At 41.3% G+C, this 18,331-nt stretch overlaps 1 protein-coding gene across 1 annotated transcript; it reads right to left on the bottom strand.

Moving 5' to 3' along the window:
• Window positions 1–13,859: 13,859 nt before the first annotated feature.
• LOC119660363 lies at window positions 13,860–15,357 on the bottom strand. Its single transcript, XM_038068871.1, has 2 exons — window positions 14,216–15,357; window positions 13,860–14,153 (listed from the first exon to the last, which is right to left on the bottom strand). Exons 1-2 carry the CDS (start codon window positions 15,279–15,281, stop codon window positions 13,969–13,971), a joined length of 1,251 nt encoding a protein of 416 aa, XP_037924799.1. The 5' UTR covers window positions 15,282–15,357; the 3' UTR covers window positions 13,860–13,968.
• Between the last annotated feature and the right edge of the window lie 2,974 nt (window positions 15,358–18,331).

Below are 18,331 nucleotides of genomic sequence, written 5' to 3'. Positions count from 1 at the left end.
GAGGTGTTTAGTGCAACCGTACCCCACCTAAGCTAAAGGCCGAACCTAGACCCGGGTGGCTGTTACCAGAAGTGAAATTTTGCCTAAGAGGATGAAAATTCAAGACAAACAGACGGTTGGTACAAGCTATGGAGGCGCAATGAAAGTCGCTGAGGATCGATTTAAAAAAAAAACCTCATTCAGATCTAGATGATCAAAAGGAGAACTGGCAATAAAGTGCACCTGCACAGCCAACAGTACCCAAAACTAATGAAAATTGTATAGTCTGGCTCTGAACTTCACACACAGCTCCCGAGTTCTAGGAAAAGAGGCGCCTGTTTTAACTCCTCGAGATTCACCCATGGGTAGCCGCATATGAAGTGCAGGACCCTTTCTTCCTCCTCCTCACATCCTCACATCCAGACACTTGGCGAGCCAGTTTGTCAGCTTTCTCACTACGAGCGATGATCGAATGCCGTGGCACCCACATCAGGAATGTTTCCTTTAGTCGGGCAAGTTTCAGCAACAACTGGTTGCAACTCCACACCAACTAGCTAGACGAATCCACCTAATGTTCGTCAAGTAATTTCCAGATAGATACATGCCCGTATGATTGACCGCCTTTACAGGCGCTAATATGCAACTTTTCATTTCACCTCTAAATGAATGATTAGATTTTGGATAGCTTCGAGTGTCGAGGTCGTCGTAGTACTCATTACTGCAATAATAACATACTTAGCCAATCGAGTCTCTTAGCCTCTGTTAGCAAAGTTCAGTCCCGACCACCAAACGATGCGCGCTTGCACGAAAATGGGTTTTGTTATGGATGTATACATGTAATGAATCCGTTTTAGGGACAGTTGCCTGGTCTTAGCTTTCGCAGTCCTACAGCCCCAGAGCAATCTGCGGGATTTGTCATATTACTCTTATATAGCTTGGAGCCAAAATCTACTCCTAAATATTTGACCGTTCGGAACAGCAGTATTTCCGCCCTGATACAGTGGATAGCGTGTAGCCGCCCCAACTGACGTTCCTAATGAACATCACTAGTCCAGTCTTCCTTTCATTCACCATAAGTCCGTTACGGAGGCGTGTACGTGTACATGCAAATTTGCATTTCAACAGTCACATACTCAGCCCGCAAACTTACCGATAATTATTACGGTTCGACAAAGCTTTGGAGAAGACTTTTGTGTCTTCCACGAATCATCGCAAGGCGACTTTTGGAATAAGGACGAGGTAGCTAACTGGCCCGTCACCCATGTGGTCAATGTATTGCGTGTGTGCCTGTTTTCCCATCCCATGTGACAAGCCATAAGCAGCTGTACCATGCCACATGCTCGCAACCATGTGAGCACTGCATACACAACACCAACATCAGACCTTATGCGCGGAATTTTTCTCTCGCCATTACCGTCGCGGTGGAAGATGCGTAACGATTTTTTCTCTAATATAAAATTTCGAATAATGTGCGGGGAATTGAATCTTCTGTATACAGTCTTCTTGATCTGACCTTACGATTCTCTCTCTCCGTCCTAATTCATCGTCTATACTGTCGTAACATTGAACACGCCATATATTGTGAGCTTCGTTTTCCAGTGTACATTTTTATTTTTTACAGTTAACAGTACGAGGTAAAATATTTTGTAGACAAGCATTATGCGCCTGTTGATTTAGCTTCACCAGGATCTACAAGACTACATACATCAGGCTCAAATCAAGTTTCAAGCGGCATGGAATGTCATTGCATATATGCGGGTTAGGTACGAGGAGGCGCGTGTATCGAAGATGCCTAGATGGTTTTCTTGGGTACGTTTCTTCATCCCATGCATCACATACACGACACTAACACCACATGCGCGGATTTTTTTATGCGCTAGTGATTGAAGGACGTCGAACATGCGCAACACTTTTCTCCCACTATACAAATTCAAATAATGCACCGGGGGACGAATCTCCTGCATGTAGTCCTCTTAACTAGAGTCTTCTTCGCGCTCTGTTTCGATGGTACCATATAAGCCACTATCTTGAATAATTTATACAGTAGCATGACATCAAAGCTATATTCACAGCGCTTCTTCAGTATCTGATTTACTGAGTTGATTTTCCACTTTGAAACGCTCCTTGACGTTCGCCTACAATATTGACAGCACTTTGTAACCCGTACACAACAGCGACATTCCTCTATAGTTCTCTCAATATCTTCAAGAAGGCCTCCTTATAAAATATGATTTTGGGCTGGTATCGCTGTCATTCTCTTAATCAAGTTAGAAATGGATCTTACACTATTTCTAGCAGATTTTGCCAACGGCACGTCTTAATTATCGTCTGGGTCGCTCCTGGTATGTATATGTAGCGCTTTTTTCCTCAATTGCCTGCTGGTACTTTTCGTCAAACCATATTTATTCCTTTTGCATTTAAGTTCGCGTCCAATGGTTTTCTCTGCAGCAATTGCGTCTGCAGGATTTGTTCTTCTCCGACATATTTCAATACCATTTCTTCATTAGAGAGCTCGAATCTGATGGCTAGTATGAACCTGGTGCTCCCATTATTTTCTATCTGGCACAGCTATCTTGACCTGACGTAATGGTGGTCGATGCGGGAATTTACCCCGCAGTATGAACGCGTGATCGATTTGGTTGAACATCGTTCTCTTGTGAATCCTACGGTGTGGGAAATAAATTGATCCGATTGACACAATTCTACTGCAAACTAGTTCTGCTTCCGTTTTCGTTAGTTATATGGTGAAGACTATAGCCCAAGATTTTGCTATCCTTACGTTGAAAGCAATGAGTCGTTCCCGATTTCCACTGAAGATTATGCAAATGTTGAACATGGAGTTTTCACTCGTAGCACACCAATTCTTTCTAAGTTCTAAACTCGTAGTTGTCCTTGTATATTCAATCCGATCCGAAGCTCAATTTCGCATTCCAATATAATAGTATATTGTGAACAGGTTGTCACCCTGGAGGACCAGTAACTCTCAACTCCATAAACCTTCAAAAACCCCCTCATAAAATATTTTGGCTAAAAATTTAAATGTTAAAATAATATAAAAGGATTTTAAGCATGAACGCCTTTTCGACTTTCGCAGCTGCTCTCACAGCCTCTATTGTGTGTCTCTTCTTTCTCAAATAAGGATATTTCCTTACTTTTATATGGCTCAAGGATAGCAGATTACGAATGAAAAACTCGTTTCCAAGATATTCAACAAATAAAACGCAAAAAACTTTAAATTTTGTTCAACTGACCGCTAATTTGTCTCAGGATCTGCTCAACCGATTTTAATAACTCTTAGTGAATTTTCTTTGCTAACATATTATTCTTCATGACAACTCACCACAATTAATAATAATCGTGAAAACACAAGAATCCATATTGGAAGTGTGTTGGAGCAGTTCATTAAAGACCATAACGGTACACTACAGTAAGCAGTAGGAGGTAATGTGGTCAGCATTGAACTCGCCCGAGATTATTACCCTGATTTGACTCAGGTGCTCATTCACAGCTGAGTCGACTGGTATCCGATTTCCAGTCACGATAACAAATCCTTCTGCCGCCAGTGAGATTTGGACCGCGGCCTTCCGCTACAACAGCCTAGCGCTCTAACCACTTGAGCCATCCGCCACCACAATTAGGCAGGTAGTTATTGAATACTGAACTGCCGATTCTGCAAACCCCGCTAAGACACATACTGCGCTTCCACCACCAGCTTATGCCATTGGAATTTTCGCCCATAACGAAGATTTAAGGGGCCCTCGATGTTCGTCTTCTAGTGATAGTGATAATCCTCAGATCAATCCCTATAGGAGACATTATTGACATCTCGCTAGCAAGAGAATTTGTTATTCGTTTTTTATGACAAATGGGGGATACTTTAAAGGTGGGACCCATATTAGAAGGGCTTTTTTTCACATACTTTTTGATATTTTTTAGTGGGGTTGTGGTATCGTTCATAGATTTCGTCGTTATGTAGGCTACGGAATCTTGTAGAGAGCCAAAAATTCTTCGGAGGATTATTCTCTCGAACGAGCCAAAAATTCGCTATTTTTTGGCTAAGAACCCAGGTTTCCGAGGAATACATGCGGACTGGGGATGGTGCCTCTCGCACTTACGTCTCCATCGCAAATTACTATCTTCACGGCCAGGTCGAAGAGGACGCATGATAGGGCATCCTCTTCTCTTAGACCGTTGTTGATGTTGAATGGTCTCGAGAGTGATCCTGCTGCTCTTATTTGGCCTCGCACATTGGTCAGGGTCAGCCTAGTCAGTCTTATTATTTTCATCGGGATATCGAATTCTCTCATGGCCGTGTACAGTTTTACCCTGGCTATGCTGTCATAGGCGACTTTAAAGTCGATGAAAAGATGGCGCAACTGATGTCCATATTCCAACAGTTTTTCCTATCCTATATTTCCATCGCTTCCCGCAGAGAGAAAATCTGATCTGTTGCTGATTTGCCTGGAGTGAAGCCTCTTTGGTATGGGCCAATGATGTTCTGGGCGTATGGGGCTATCCGGCCTAGCAAGATAGAGGAGAATATCTTATAGATGGTACTTAGCAACGTGGTACATCTATAATTACTGCACTGCGTGATATCCCCCTTTTTATGTATGGGACTGATAATGTCTCGTTGCTAGTCGTCAGGCATTGATTCGCTGTTCAACACCTTGAGCATCAGTTGATGAACCACTTGGTGTAGTTGATGAACCACTTGGTGTAGTTGATCGCGTCCCTATTTAACCAATTCGGCTGTAATTCAATCGATTTCTGACGACTTATAATTTTTAAGAAGATGGATTGCACTGACGATATTTTGGTTGTTGAGCAGCTCATCAAAACACTCAACCCATCGCTCCAAAATGCCCATTCTGTCGGAAATCAGATGAACCTCAATGCAACTGAAAATATTCAAAATTGGAAATTTTACAGGTGTTTAAGGAAAATATTTCGATTTTCAGCTTTGTTTTGTTCACTAATTACGCAAAAAATTAAAAATATGATTTCTTCCCAAATGTTGGTTCATATTCTTGGTAATTTTGTAAAGAATCATACCTCCAAATTTCATAATGATTGATTTATTATTTTCTGAACTAGAATTCCCGCAAATGTGAAACATATCTTTTTGAGAAAAACGCCCCTGAAAAAACTGTTTGAATAATCCCAATTGGGATATGAAGACATTTATCACTCTTAATTACGAACAAAATACGGTGACAACAAACCAAAATAAACACTCTGTTTCCATAACGCTGGTGGATTTCGTAAGGACATAAAGCGACTACCGCCTGTATCCGATAATCGTTCGCTTCTACCCCTATAAAATCCAAAATTTCTACAGCGTATTCTGGGATAGCTAGGCTAACAATCTATGCAATAAGTCGATTTTCAAAAACCTCTCAGTGTGGTTTCCTCCCTTAAGTGCAATCTTGAACTCCAACTCACTGGATCACAAAATAATGCTGGTTGGTTGTTCTTATACTTTCACATGTTTTGTTTAGGAATACTCATCGCAACTTTCTTTCAGATTTAAGTTGAACATCGCCCTTGAGCTAGATCATTCCAATTTAGTTGAGCGCGTGCAAACTGTAATGAAAAGCATTCTTATTTCTTTTTGTCCTGCACCGTTAAATTTTGCCTATTATGGTTTCCATGATAAGGGTGTATTATGGTTAATCATGTTTCATATGCAGCACACTACTTCTAGGTAAGGTTCCTTTTTTGCAGTCGACGATAGAAACATCGATATCCAACCCTTTTGATCGATTTTCAAAGTTTAGTTAACAGCCTTCAATTTTTGAATCTCCTTCATATTGGGTTGGGAAAAAGAAATGTCGTATTTGTGATCGAATTTTGACGCTTTATTTAACATACTTAGAATTATCCGATTTAAGTCAAATATGCACCGTTTTGTTCGCAAACTTGTTGCCACTTAGAAGGCAACTTCATTATCCCCCCTTATAAACGCCCCCCCCCCCCCCTTCCTTATTTGAAACTCAGACAGCCAGTTTTCGCAAGCCTTTTTTGAGGCGAACTTAGTAGCACCTAGAGCGTTTTGCATGGACCGGAAGAGATGGTAATCACTTGATGCCAGGTCCGAACTATACGGTGGGTGCGATAGGACATCCCATCCGAGCCCCCGTAGCTTCTTGCGAGTCATCAAAAATGTGTGAGGCCGAGCGTTGTCCTGGTGGAACCCAACGCCAATTCTATTGACCAATTCTGGCCGCTTCTGGTCAATCTCCTGCTTCAAACGGTCGAGTTGCTCACAGTAGAGGACCAAATTGAGGGTAGTTGAGCAGCTCATAGTGGATGATTTCCTTCCAATCCCACCAAACAAACAGCAAAACTTTCCTGCCCGTCAATCCGCGCTTGGCGATGACTTGATCCGACTCGCCGCGCTACTTTTTCGCTTGCGGTTGCCGTACATGATCCACTTTTCATCACCAGTCACCATCCGCTTCAAAAATGGGTCGAATGCGTTCCGTTTCAACAGTGCATCGCAGGCGTTGATTCGGTCCAAGAGATTTTTTGCGTCAACTCGTGTGGCCAAACATCCAGCTTCTTTGGAATCCAATCTTCTGCAAATGGTTCCAAACGGTTTTATGGTCTATACCCAGTTCCTGACCAATCGAGCGAATGCTCACATGCTGGTTTACTTGGATGATTTCGAAGATTTTATCGGTTTCTACGACGATTGGGCCTACCAGTACGGGGTGTATCTTCGACATCCACTACACCAGAACGAAATCGATCGAACCAACGCTGTGCTGTGCGAATCGTTACAGTATCGGACTTATAAACTTCACAAATTTTTTCGGCCACCTTCGTTGCATTTTTATCTCTCAGGCAGTAAAAGCGTGAAAGATGACGAATTTCTTGCTTGGTGGACTCCATCTTTGACGCGCTATAACTTGAGACTGAAACGTACGATCACAACACTGTCAAAAAGACACTTGTAGCGCAGATTCTCGTCTTCAAATCGTCGTATAGTATGACTCGATGCAATAAGTACAACACAAGATATATTTAAGTGTCGCCTTCTATTGGCAAAATACGACATTTCTTTATCAAAGTCACATTTTGAAATTTCCGAGACTGCTTTTGGCAACTGGTTCTCAATGGAGTGTACAAAATGTGTTATTGAACCAGAACTTCTGATAAACATTGCTTTGTAGGCCGTACGCATAATTTCCAATCGAATAAGAGATTATTTTCAATCTTGCAAAAAAGAGATGGAATTTAAATTTCCTAAATTATTCTGTTCCCAATTGAATGTTCTGAACATTACATCGCAACTTCAAAGTTTCACACTTCACATAACTTCCAGACTACATGATTTCATTAACACAATTTCCCTGCATTGTCAGTATATCAGGTTTTTTATCTCCTTCTATATTTTCCGCACCGATTCTTACTTTCATTAAATATTGCTTCCCTTAACTGCTTCTAATAATTAATCAAAATAATTTTAAATCATAAATAAGACTAATTCAAACAGAGTATAGAAAATTAGAAGAAGGTAGCGAGCAAAATTTAACAATTTATTGATACATTTTCAATAATACATCTTTTCTTACTTATTGATTGGTAAATTTTATAAAAATATAAGATAAGCGTTGAACATTTTGAATGAAAGATACAAAACGATTTCTTAATTTTCATCCCTTCTCCATGGGTATTTATCGCAAGGCATTGATAATATATGTATGTACATGACTGGTCCCCTGCAAAATTCCAAATAGTTACTTCGAAATGTTATTTATTATAATATTAATTTTGGCAAATTTGTCCAGTGGAAATTAATTATATTTATCTACATTCAGGGTTCTAGTCTACATTAAAAATATCAAAAAATCCTTTTTTTTTTTACATTTTTCAACTCCATCCTTTAAAAATAACCTCTTAAAATATTTCGGAAACACTTGATGGTTAAAATAGTTTAAAACGGTTTTAAACGTGAGCCCGCTCTTCGCAGTTGCTCTCGCAGCCGCATGCCCCCTTCTTCCTAAAATTCGGATTTCTTGGATTCATTGGCTTACATAGATAGATCCAAAGATATTCAAAAAATCAAACATTAAAACGTCTAAATGCGTTTTGAAAAAGCATCAATTTTTCATTACCGCTGGCCAATTTTCAGGCGAAGGACCTTACACTTTAAAACCGAATTTGAATTTTCTGTTTTAAACTTTTGTCCATCATGGGATGAGATACTTTTCAAGGTGTCAACTTTGAGGCTCCCTATAAAATAACAAACTGATGAAAATTAAAAGAATATTTTTTTTGTACCCTCAAAAGAGAAATTAATTAGTAAGAAAAGGAGCTCAGATAAAAAAAAATTGTAAAATTTGGTTTCTTGGGCTTCTAATGTAGACTTTTACCTTAAAGTAGCTCAATTACAAAGGTTTTCATTTTGGTTTGAATGGTCAATTTGAAACTTTGTATTCCAACGAATTCTATTTGTAATGTCTGCCATCATTTTAAAAATAAGATGCATCTTTACCATATATTATACTCTGTTAAGTGGTAGGACAACTATTCAGTTTCGCAATACCTTTTTCATCTTCTCCATATTCAAAGAACCCCATTCATCCCCTAAGCTTCGAAAATATTCTGCTAAAAATATGATATTATATAAATGGCTAAAATTTGAAAAATGTCGAGAAAATCTTTGGAAAATGGAAATGCGTCAAACTCGACGAAAAGTAAATTGTCCAAAATATAACTACTTACTCAATTTTTCAAAATTTCAGCTATAAGTTTCCCATACTTTTATAATTGGCATAATCTTTCATTATTTCACCACAAAGCAATAAAAAAGTCAAAAAATATATGTAAAAACAAAAAAGATCGAACAAACAATAGAAAAATCAGTATTTTTCTTAATCGGAAAGGAAAAGTATTAGAATTAACGGTAAAATACCCTAGTCTATATGATAGAAACTAGATAATAACGTCGTAAGTTCTTAAAACCAAAAACACCAATCTCGTAGATAGAACAAACAACAAAACAAAAAAATTAATTGAAGACGTTTATTAAAAAGCATACACAAAAAAGGATATGAACAAAACATGTTCGATTTAGTCAAATTAGAGAAATAAATTGATATAAAATGAATTGATAACAATTCAGTGTGAAAGTAACAAAAAACGCAACTTACATAGTTAACTCAAACAAAAGTGAAACAAAATAAAAATAAAAACAACCCACATGAAATGTTACGGATAATTTAAAAATATACAAAAGATATAAAGTAAAAGTGTTGCGAATTAGAGTGTTGAAAAAATGAGAGGAACGAAAAGAAAACGCGTAGGGTAAATAAGCTGACGAGGATTGAGTCAATCAATTGTTTTACTTATTAAATATTTGCCAAAAAAATTAATAAATTACCACAAGAATACAAATTGATAGAGAATATTAAATAAAATATATGAAAAGTCCAGTATGGATGCATATGTGACTACTCAATTTCTGAGTAATCTGAAATGAAAAACGTAACTGTCTGCAAAACATTATGATTGTAATATTTGTGAACAAAATGAACAAAATATAACTTTGTAAAAGAAATCAATGTTAAAATGTGATCCTTTTATTTTTCCTAGGAATGGGAGAAAGTTATTTTTGCAAAAAAAAACGAAGATCCAATCTTGTAGATAGAGTTTTTAAGAACACGGCCTACGATCTCTACGTCTCTACGTTCAATACTTTGACCTACTTATAACTCTTCTTCTTCTTTTCCTTCAGCCTCTGTTCCGTTCTTTTATAGTTGGCCAACACTGAGAGCCATAGAGGGCGACAGGATGGACGACATTGCGGTAAATTTTAGATTTGAGACGTTCGTTGATACGTCGATCACAAAAAACCCCAGTTGTGGAACGTCACTTGATCCAGGTTGCGTTAATGCGTGAAGCAATTTCATAACGCATTTCTCCATTGACTGATAGCGTTGACCAGAGGTATTTAAATCGCTCAGTTCTGGGCAGATCACTGCCGCTGACAATGATTGTGCCTGTTTCATGGGGATCGGTCAAAAATTCAGTTTTACTCAAATTCAATCTGAGACCGTGTTGCATGAGGCGATCATTCCATTTTTGCACAAGTTGCTCGAGGTCATTTTTGCTATCAGATGCTAGGAAAACATCATCTGCATAAAGCAGTCTGTAGGGCGCTGGACGTTGGATATCCCGTGGGACGGTGTCCATAACAAGAAGAAAGAGGAGTGGTGAGAGGGCGCTTCCTTGATGAACACCAACAGAGACAGGAAGTGGTTTTGATACACCCGCCATACTTCGAACTTTACTTTTCGGATCGTGGTAGAGCAATTGAACCCAGCGCACGAGTTCTTCTGGGACTAAGTATTATCGTAAAGCATACCAGATGAGTTGGTGTGGCACACGGTCAAAGGCTTTCTCTAGATCCAGAAATGCAATGTAAAGAGGGCGATCCTGCTCACGGTGTTTCTCCATGAGTAACCGCGCAGCGTGTATTACGTCAGTAGTTCCGCAGTTTTTGACAAATCCGGCTTGATTCACGGTTATTTCAACAATTTCGCGAATACGGTTGTCAAGGATGCGTTCAAACATCTTCATGGTATGGGAAAGTAACCGGATCGGACGGTAATTTGAACATAATACTAGGCTACCTTTCTCCATATTGGAACAGGGGTACTTTCTTGCCAGCCAGATGGTGTTCTTCCTTTCTCAATAACCCGATTAAAGAATTCACTGAGCCAAAGTGTTGGGTCCCAGCTCTTCGTTTTCCAGAGCTCAGATGTGATGTCGTCAGGTCCTGTGGCTTTCCCCAATTTCATTCGTTTTATTGCCTCATCGATTTCAGTTGCGCTGACAGTTAAGTCCTTGGGGTTTTAACGTAAGTACCTGTCGTGGAGACTTAATCCTACGGTCTACTTAAGACACGAATTGATTTTTTCACCACAATCAGAGCCCCGCTGTGACAAGCCACAACGGTACCAGTCTATACCAAGTACATGGCTTAGCATTCATACTGGTGGATGCAAGACCTACCTAAATCTCTACCGAACTAAGGAGTACGCCACCCGTGTTGAAACCGAACACCACGCCGAGGCCCGAAGGTCTCTTCTCGCTTGAGCATCACCAACAACCCCCATGAAGCTCCCACTAGGGGGCCAATCGCAAACAACCGAGCTGTACTCATATACGACAGGAATTCTCCCGAAGTATATGAGTCCAGGGGCTACCCCGGTTCCCATGGTACCAGTATACCCCTGGTAAGGTTTCGTGACCGAGGTACTAGGGCACAGTAGACCTACTATAGGCAGTACCCTTACAAAAATGACCCCACTTGCAAATGTGCTTGCAGAAGCTTATCTGTACACATCAGAGACGCTAAACAAGGAAAAGGCATAATCTTCGTCAAATCGTATTGGTAAGAGAGAGATCGGTGAGCTTTTGCTATTCTGGTACTACGGCGTGCTCACCCATATGGCAAAAAGTTGTTTCACGTATTCACTTATACATAAGCAAAAACTTGCCAATCTCACCAATACATTGGCAAGTCCGGGCGGTATGTCAAACGCAGCTGATCGGGTTTTCGGTACATCTCGCTCATGCTCAAGGGCAAAACAATTTGAAATCGTGTGTACTCGCACTGATTTCCCTACTTGAGGAGCAAGGGGGAGTGAGGTTGCTGTCTAGTATCTAACTGTGCACTAGGGTGTGACGGCACATCAAAGGCACGAACTTCGAACGCCATAGAGAATTCGCCTCCGCTGATATATTGGAGGACCGCTGAAACAGCTGACGGCGTGACAGGGTCAAAGTTGCCACGTTGGCAACTTTAATAAAAAAAGCAGAATCAAATTTTTACCAAGTCAGCCACACTTACATTAAAAATATATTCTAATTTTTGTGTTTTATAACTAAGACGTAATTGTTCGGATAAAATAGATTAAATTAGCAAATATAATAAAAGCATATTCTTTTATTTAATGGAATAAAATCCCAAAATTCGATTGAGGAAGTCGCAACGGTTTATTGGGTAAACGATACCCTGAAGTGGTGACCCCAACAGTTGAACAAACGAAGGACAACAGTTCAACTAGCGGAATCAATCGCCAAGAAAGCTTAACTTGGTCGTGAACAAAGGTTTTCCCGTGTTACCAGGTTCTGATACAGAGAACCGTGATAAAGAGATTCCAGCTGTGGTTGGAATTTCTAGAGCGTTGTGCAGTTTAACACCAAAGCGGCCACAAATCCAGTAATACATTATAACAGCGAGCAACGGGCTTAGCCGACATTACCCAGTGTCAATTTTACACCGAAACGGCGCACCTTCCGTTAAATTAAGCTACAGGAACGCAAGCAGTCTTGACAGAATAATACAAAGAATAACCCCAATTCGTCAAATGGACATCCGGCTGACACAACAAATCTTGTGGGTTCCTCGAGATACTTGGAGCAACGCCAGAAAACAGGCAACCACATCATTTTAATTTCGTTGTTTATTTATCTTTTCATTTTAATTTCAATTTTTCATTTCATATTTATTTTTTTTTTTCACTGGCTTATGCATTCGGAATATTGCCGTGGACGAAGACTGATCTGGAAAACATCCAACGGCGGATACCGACAACTATGTCCAAACTCCGAATGCATCATCCAAAGTCTGCCGTGGAGCGGATGAACCTGCCTCGTGCCATCGGAGATAGGGGCGTGGTTGACGTGGCGGCACAACATCATCGCCAAGTGGACTCGCTACGCGCTTATTTTTTCAACAAAGAGCAGGCGAGTCCCTTGCGTGCGGCTGTCTGTAAGGCAGACTGTAAACTGACTCCACTTAACTTGAAGGATCGATCTTTCAATCCTCTGAGTGGGGTGAAGTTGGACCAAGAGCGGATCGATGAATGGAAGTCGAAGGCAATGCACGGCAAACACGTGAATTGTCTTTGGCAGCCATTTGTCGAACAAATGACTGTGTTGGGGAGCCTTTTGATAAGACGGAGGGGTTCATATGTGCCATTCAGGATGGCGTGGTCGCCACCCGAGCTTATAAAAAGCTCATCATGAAAGAACGGATGGCGAACGACCAGTGCAGAATGTGTGGTTCGGCGTTAGAGATGTTGGACCATCTCATTTCTGGCTGTTCTGTTATGGCACTGGTGCAATACATCACCAAGCATGTTTGTTGACAAGACCCTATACATCAGTTTACCCATACCCATAATATACGCTCCGCGTATATTATGGGTATTGTACCTAAATCCCTCACGGTTTTTCTTGATGTCCTGGGACTTTCGCACAGTCTGGTTCAAACCATGCAGAAGTACACCATTCTGCATACGTGCTCGATGTTGCGGGGAGTTCTCGACGGATTCTCCCACTGACCTACCACCGGCCACTACCACCAGCGCACCTTCAGTTTTTAAGTAGGCAGGTTCGTCCGAGCCTAAATGATGCTTAGTGCTAGTATTAGGTAAAATCCGGCATCTGCTGAGATTGTGATAACTCGGAAATAATAAGAATACTTCGGAACGGTGTATAGAAATATACAATGCGCCGTTATGCATTTCCCTAACACCACGTTTCTGCTAGTGCACCTTATCGGGGGAATCATCATTGAAGTTTGTTGGGCTTCCTTATAGACGCGCCCTTTTGGTACCTGGTCAGTTCTATATAGCCTAATATTCTTCCCGGCTTTGCAGATGCTGGTTTCCTAAAATTTGACTCTCTCCATGGTCCGAAAATAGCAAAAATAATATAAAAAATAAATAATAATTTAGTGAACCAGCAAAAGGCAGTCATATTTTGAGTCGTGAAGATCGACTCACGCAAATAAGACATCAGAAGCCTTTTCCAGGATATATCCTGGGCAGCACAATTTCATTCAATGTTCTAACAAAAGAAAAACCATTTATTATCCCATGCAATATGCACATTGATCAGTCCAAAAAGAAGCAAAATATAATAATTTAAAATCTGTTTCCACTGAAACAACATGAAAATCCAATCTCAATCCAATAACCCTCTTTTATCAAAACTTGGCAGATGCTTTTGGATTATCGTCTTTATTCGTGTTTGATTATAAACAGCTTCCTTGGACTTCATAGTGTTATCATCATTTTCTAAAAGGTCGGCACTGTCTGACTTTTGTTCGTTTAGAATCAAAGGCACAACTATACAAACAGACGTTACTTCTGAAACCGAATAAAAACAAAAATTGTTAATAAGAGCTTCCCAATACTTCCCTAAGATCTACCATTAAAACTGTTGTCCAAAAACTGCGACCAAAAATCCTGAAAGGTTGGAATCCTCCCTTTGAACTGCAACGCATTCAAATCTTCCGCTAAATGGTTATGATAGTATCGTACAAGCTCCTGTTCATGATCCCACTTGAGGTCCTCATTTACGGATGTTTTAAGGAAGTAGTGAAGATCGATGGCAGGTGATGTCCAACTATTGAACTGAAAGTCGATAAGGACATTTTCGATTGGCTGATCGTTCGCATCATATCTGAACATCATGTTATTTATCCAAAAGTCTCCATGAATGAGAGTATTGAAGTGATGACTTTTGGGCTCGAATAACCTCCGTCCGTATTCCATGATTTTCGGAGCGAGAGCCAGTAATTTATCTCCATATCCTTCAAAGCCTTTCCATTTTTGAACAGCGCGTCCGCAGGCTTCCATTTGGCTAGTGAAAAACGGTTCCAAACCACTGTCAGAGAAGCAGCATCGGTTGAACTTTTGCAGGGAACCTTCCTCGATTTCATTCAGTTTTGCTGCAGCAGCGTTGAAAGCAGCTAATCTTTTTAATGCAAGTTTGATGTGCTCCAAATCTAAGCCCACCATCTTGTCGCACATTTTAAACCTGCGATAACACAGATCTTCGAAAATGATGCAGCCTTTCCGATAATCAACCCTTATTATCTCTGGAACGAGTTGAGCTTTTTGTCCGATATCTGCCAATATGCTGGATAATTTCGGCAGCACCGAGCTGTACATAAACATTTCTCGGCCCAGAACATCTTGTGTTTCGAGTGCATCGTTGAGCGTCTGATTTTCCTTATTCTCGAACCGTGCTTTCACAACGTAGCTTACTCTCTGCGCATCACTGTCTTCCGCCCGCTTATACTCCAGTTGAATCCGATAAATGGCGCAAAGGAAATGCTCTCCTTTCTCTGCAGCCGGTGCGACATCAATGCGCGTGATAACAATCGAATCATCACAAAGTTTCTCACGAACGACACTCTCAAAGTATTCACGACTCAACCACGACGGGAACGACTCTGCACACTCTTCAGTATGACTAGACACCTCAGCCATTTTCCACAGATCTCGAACCGGTTAGCCTGGCACGAAGCAACAGAGAATGATTATGGCACTCCCCCGCTATAAGTAGAGAAATTTCAATTAATTTCATCACTAAAGCAAATTGCCTAGCGTGGTTCCGACTGATACCGAAGAGAAAGAGAATAAGCTAACCGTTTGGAGGAGACAGAACGTTCCTGCTTACCTGTGAAAACTATTTGGATTCGTGAACGGAAAACGTGCGTGATAACTCCTTATCATTCGTTATCTGTATTCATACAAACTACTGTGCTTAGTATATTATGTGATTTTACGTCAACTCTTTGAAATGATTAGCGATTTACATTAAAAGCTCACTTATTGAGGTAGAGCTGGCTACGTGAAAATCAACATGACCCATTGCGCGAAAAAAAATTTCTGGAAATGGTTGGATTGTTGTCGGTGAAGCAACTGCCGGACAGTCAGAAGACCTGCTGTCAAATTTGTCAAATTTTCGTCAAAAAAGCTGACTTCTTGCGCGTCTGAATTTGCAGAGATACAAATACAACATAGAGTTATAAAAAGCACGGACAATTTGCATATCATTAAGTGCTTCTGACAATTCAGATTTATATTCTTTACGTATAGAGAAAACTGCGTGCAACATGTTAGAGAGCAAAACTGAATAGCTCCCGAAAATTTGAGAGTGCTGGTTGTAAAAGTAGTGCAGCGCTAAACGAGTGCTTGCATTTTTCTCAACCCTACATATATTTTAAAGATATGATCACTTTCAACCCCTTGCACTCCCCACCTTTCCAACAAATATTAAAACTAAGACCGGCTTCGAAAAGTACTAACATCATCATAAACGGCGGAACAACCGGTATCCAGTCTAGGCCTGCCTTAATAAGGAACTCCAGACATCCCGGTTTTGCGCCGAGGTCCACCAATTCGATATCCCTAAAAGCTGTCTGGCGTCCTGACCTACGCCATCGCTCCATCTTAGGCAGGGTCTGCCTCGTCTTCTTTTTCTATCATAGAGATTGCCTCACAGGCTTTCCGGGCTGGATCATCCTCATCCATACGGATTAAGTGACCCGCCCACCGTAACCTATTGAGCCGGATTTTATCCACAACCTGATGTCATGATATCGCTCATAGATTTCGTCATTGTGTAGGCTACGGAATCGTCCATCCTCATGTAGGGGGCCGAAAATTCTTCGGAGGATTCTTCTCTCGAACGCGGCCAAGAGTTCGCAAATTTTCTTGCTAAGAACCTAAGTTTCCGAAGAATACATGAGGACTGGCAAGATCATAGTCTTGTACAGTAAGAGCTTTGACCCTATGATGAGACGTTTCGAGCGGAACAGTTGTTGTAAGCTGAAATAGACTCTGTTGGCTGACAACAACCGTGCGCGAATTTCCTCATTGTAACTGTTATCGGTTGTGATTTTCGACCCTAAATAGGAGAAATTATCAACGGTTTCAAAGTTGTATTCTCCTATCCTTATTCTTCCTGTTTGACCAGTGCGGTTTGATGTTGTTGGTTGGTTGGATTTCGATGCTGACGTTGCCACCATATACTTTGTCTTGCCTTCATTGATGTGCAGCTCAAGATATCGCGCCAATTGCCGCCTGCTCGATCTGGATGAAGGTAGTTTGTACAGCTCGGGTGGTTTTTCCCATGATGTCGATATCATCAGCATAGGCCAGTAGTTGGGTAGACTTAGATAGGATCGTACCTCTTGCATTTACCTCAGCATCACGGATTACTTTCTCGAGGGCCAGGCATGATAGGTCAGTAGTAGTACTAACCTTTAATTTGATAACCCACATGACTATATTTGATGAAAAAAAATTGTACAACCCCCTTTTGCATGTATGGGCACCCCCCTTAAATTCAACTTAAAAGAAAGTGACTTACTGTATGTGTGAGAGTTCACAGTTCCCACCCTTCTATCAAATTTGGTATCAATCGCTATAACCGTCTCGGAGAAAAATGCGTGTGACGGACAGACAGACAGACAGACGGACAGAAAGGCCATATTGCCAAAGCGTGCAATAAGGACCCCAAATGCTTATTATGCGAAGGAAGTGAGGGACGGGATTACCGGCATATTGCCGGAAGTGGTAAATACCCGGAATTTAAGAGGTTTATTCAAATAAACCTCAATCATTGTATAGTCTCCCAAGATTTACTCGAGCAGACCATCTACAAATCCCAGGTGGAAATTGCCATCATTAGCGAACCCTATAGAAACCGTCATGGTGGTGTATGGGTTACAAACTCGACTGGTGGAGCGGCGATATGGGCATGTGGTCGACAAGCCATACAATGTACTGGGGGTCAGACATGCAGTGGCTTTGTGTGAGCGAAAATAAACGCGGCATATGTGTCCAGCTGTTACGCCAGCTGTTACGCCCCACCAAGCCTAACACTGTCCGAATTCGAGGAAATGCTTGACAGTCTTATTCTCGACGCAAGGGGTCGTAGTCCAAGGGTGACTGCTGGTGACTTCAATGCTTGGGCCCGTGAGTGGGGTAGCAGAGAGACAAATGCAAGGGGCCGCAGTCTATTAGACGCTTTTGCACAGTTGGATATCGTTCTGGCCAACGAAGGATATGTAAACACCTTTCAGAAAGGGGGGTCTGACTCAATCGTAGACCTAACTTTTGTCAGCCCTGCACTGGTGCGTCAGCAAGAACTACACCCACAGCGATCACCAGGCAATCTTCTTTGGGCTATGGGTAGAGTCACCGGGCAAAAGACCATCATGCCCTAAACTGAGAAAGATGTCAGGCTGGTCCGCTAAAGCTCTAGATGAGCAGACCTTCATAGAGGTGTGGTTAGACCAACTTAATAAAGCAGGCGCCTCTACGGAAAGAGCTGCCCATGTGGGCCAACGCATCGCCAAAGCGTGTGACGCGTCCATGCCTAGGAGGTGCTCATTCCCCAGTAGAAGACCAAACTACTGGTGGAGTACTGAACTGGCCAGCCTTCGATTAGCCTGTCATCGAGCAAGAAGAGCGGCTCAGAGAGCGGTAGGCAGAATCAACCAAGGGCAAAAAGAGCCCGCCTATAAGGA

This window comes from Hermetia illucens, chromosome 6 (genome assembly GCF_905115235.1).
Source record: "Hermetia illucens chromosome 6, iHerIll2.2.curated.20191125, whole genome shotgun sequence".
Taxonomy (NCBI): Eukaryota; Metazoa; Arthropoda; class Insecta; order Diptera; family Stratiomyidae; genus Hermetia; species Hermetia illucens.
This window is presented reverse-complemented; position numbering and strand designations above follow the sequence as displayed.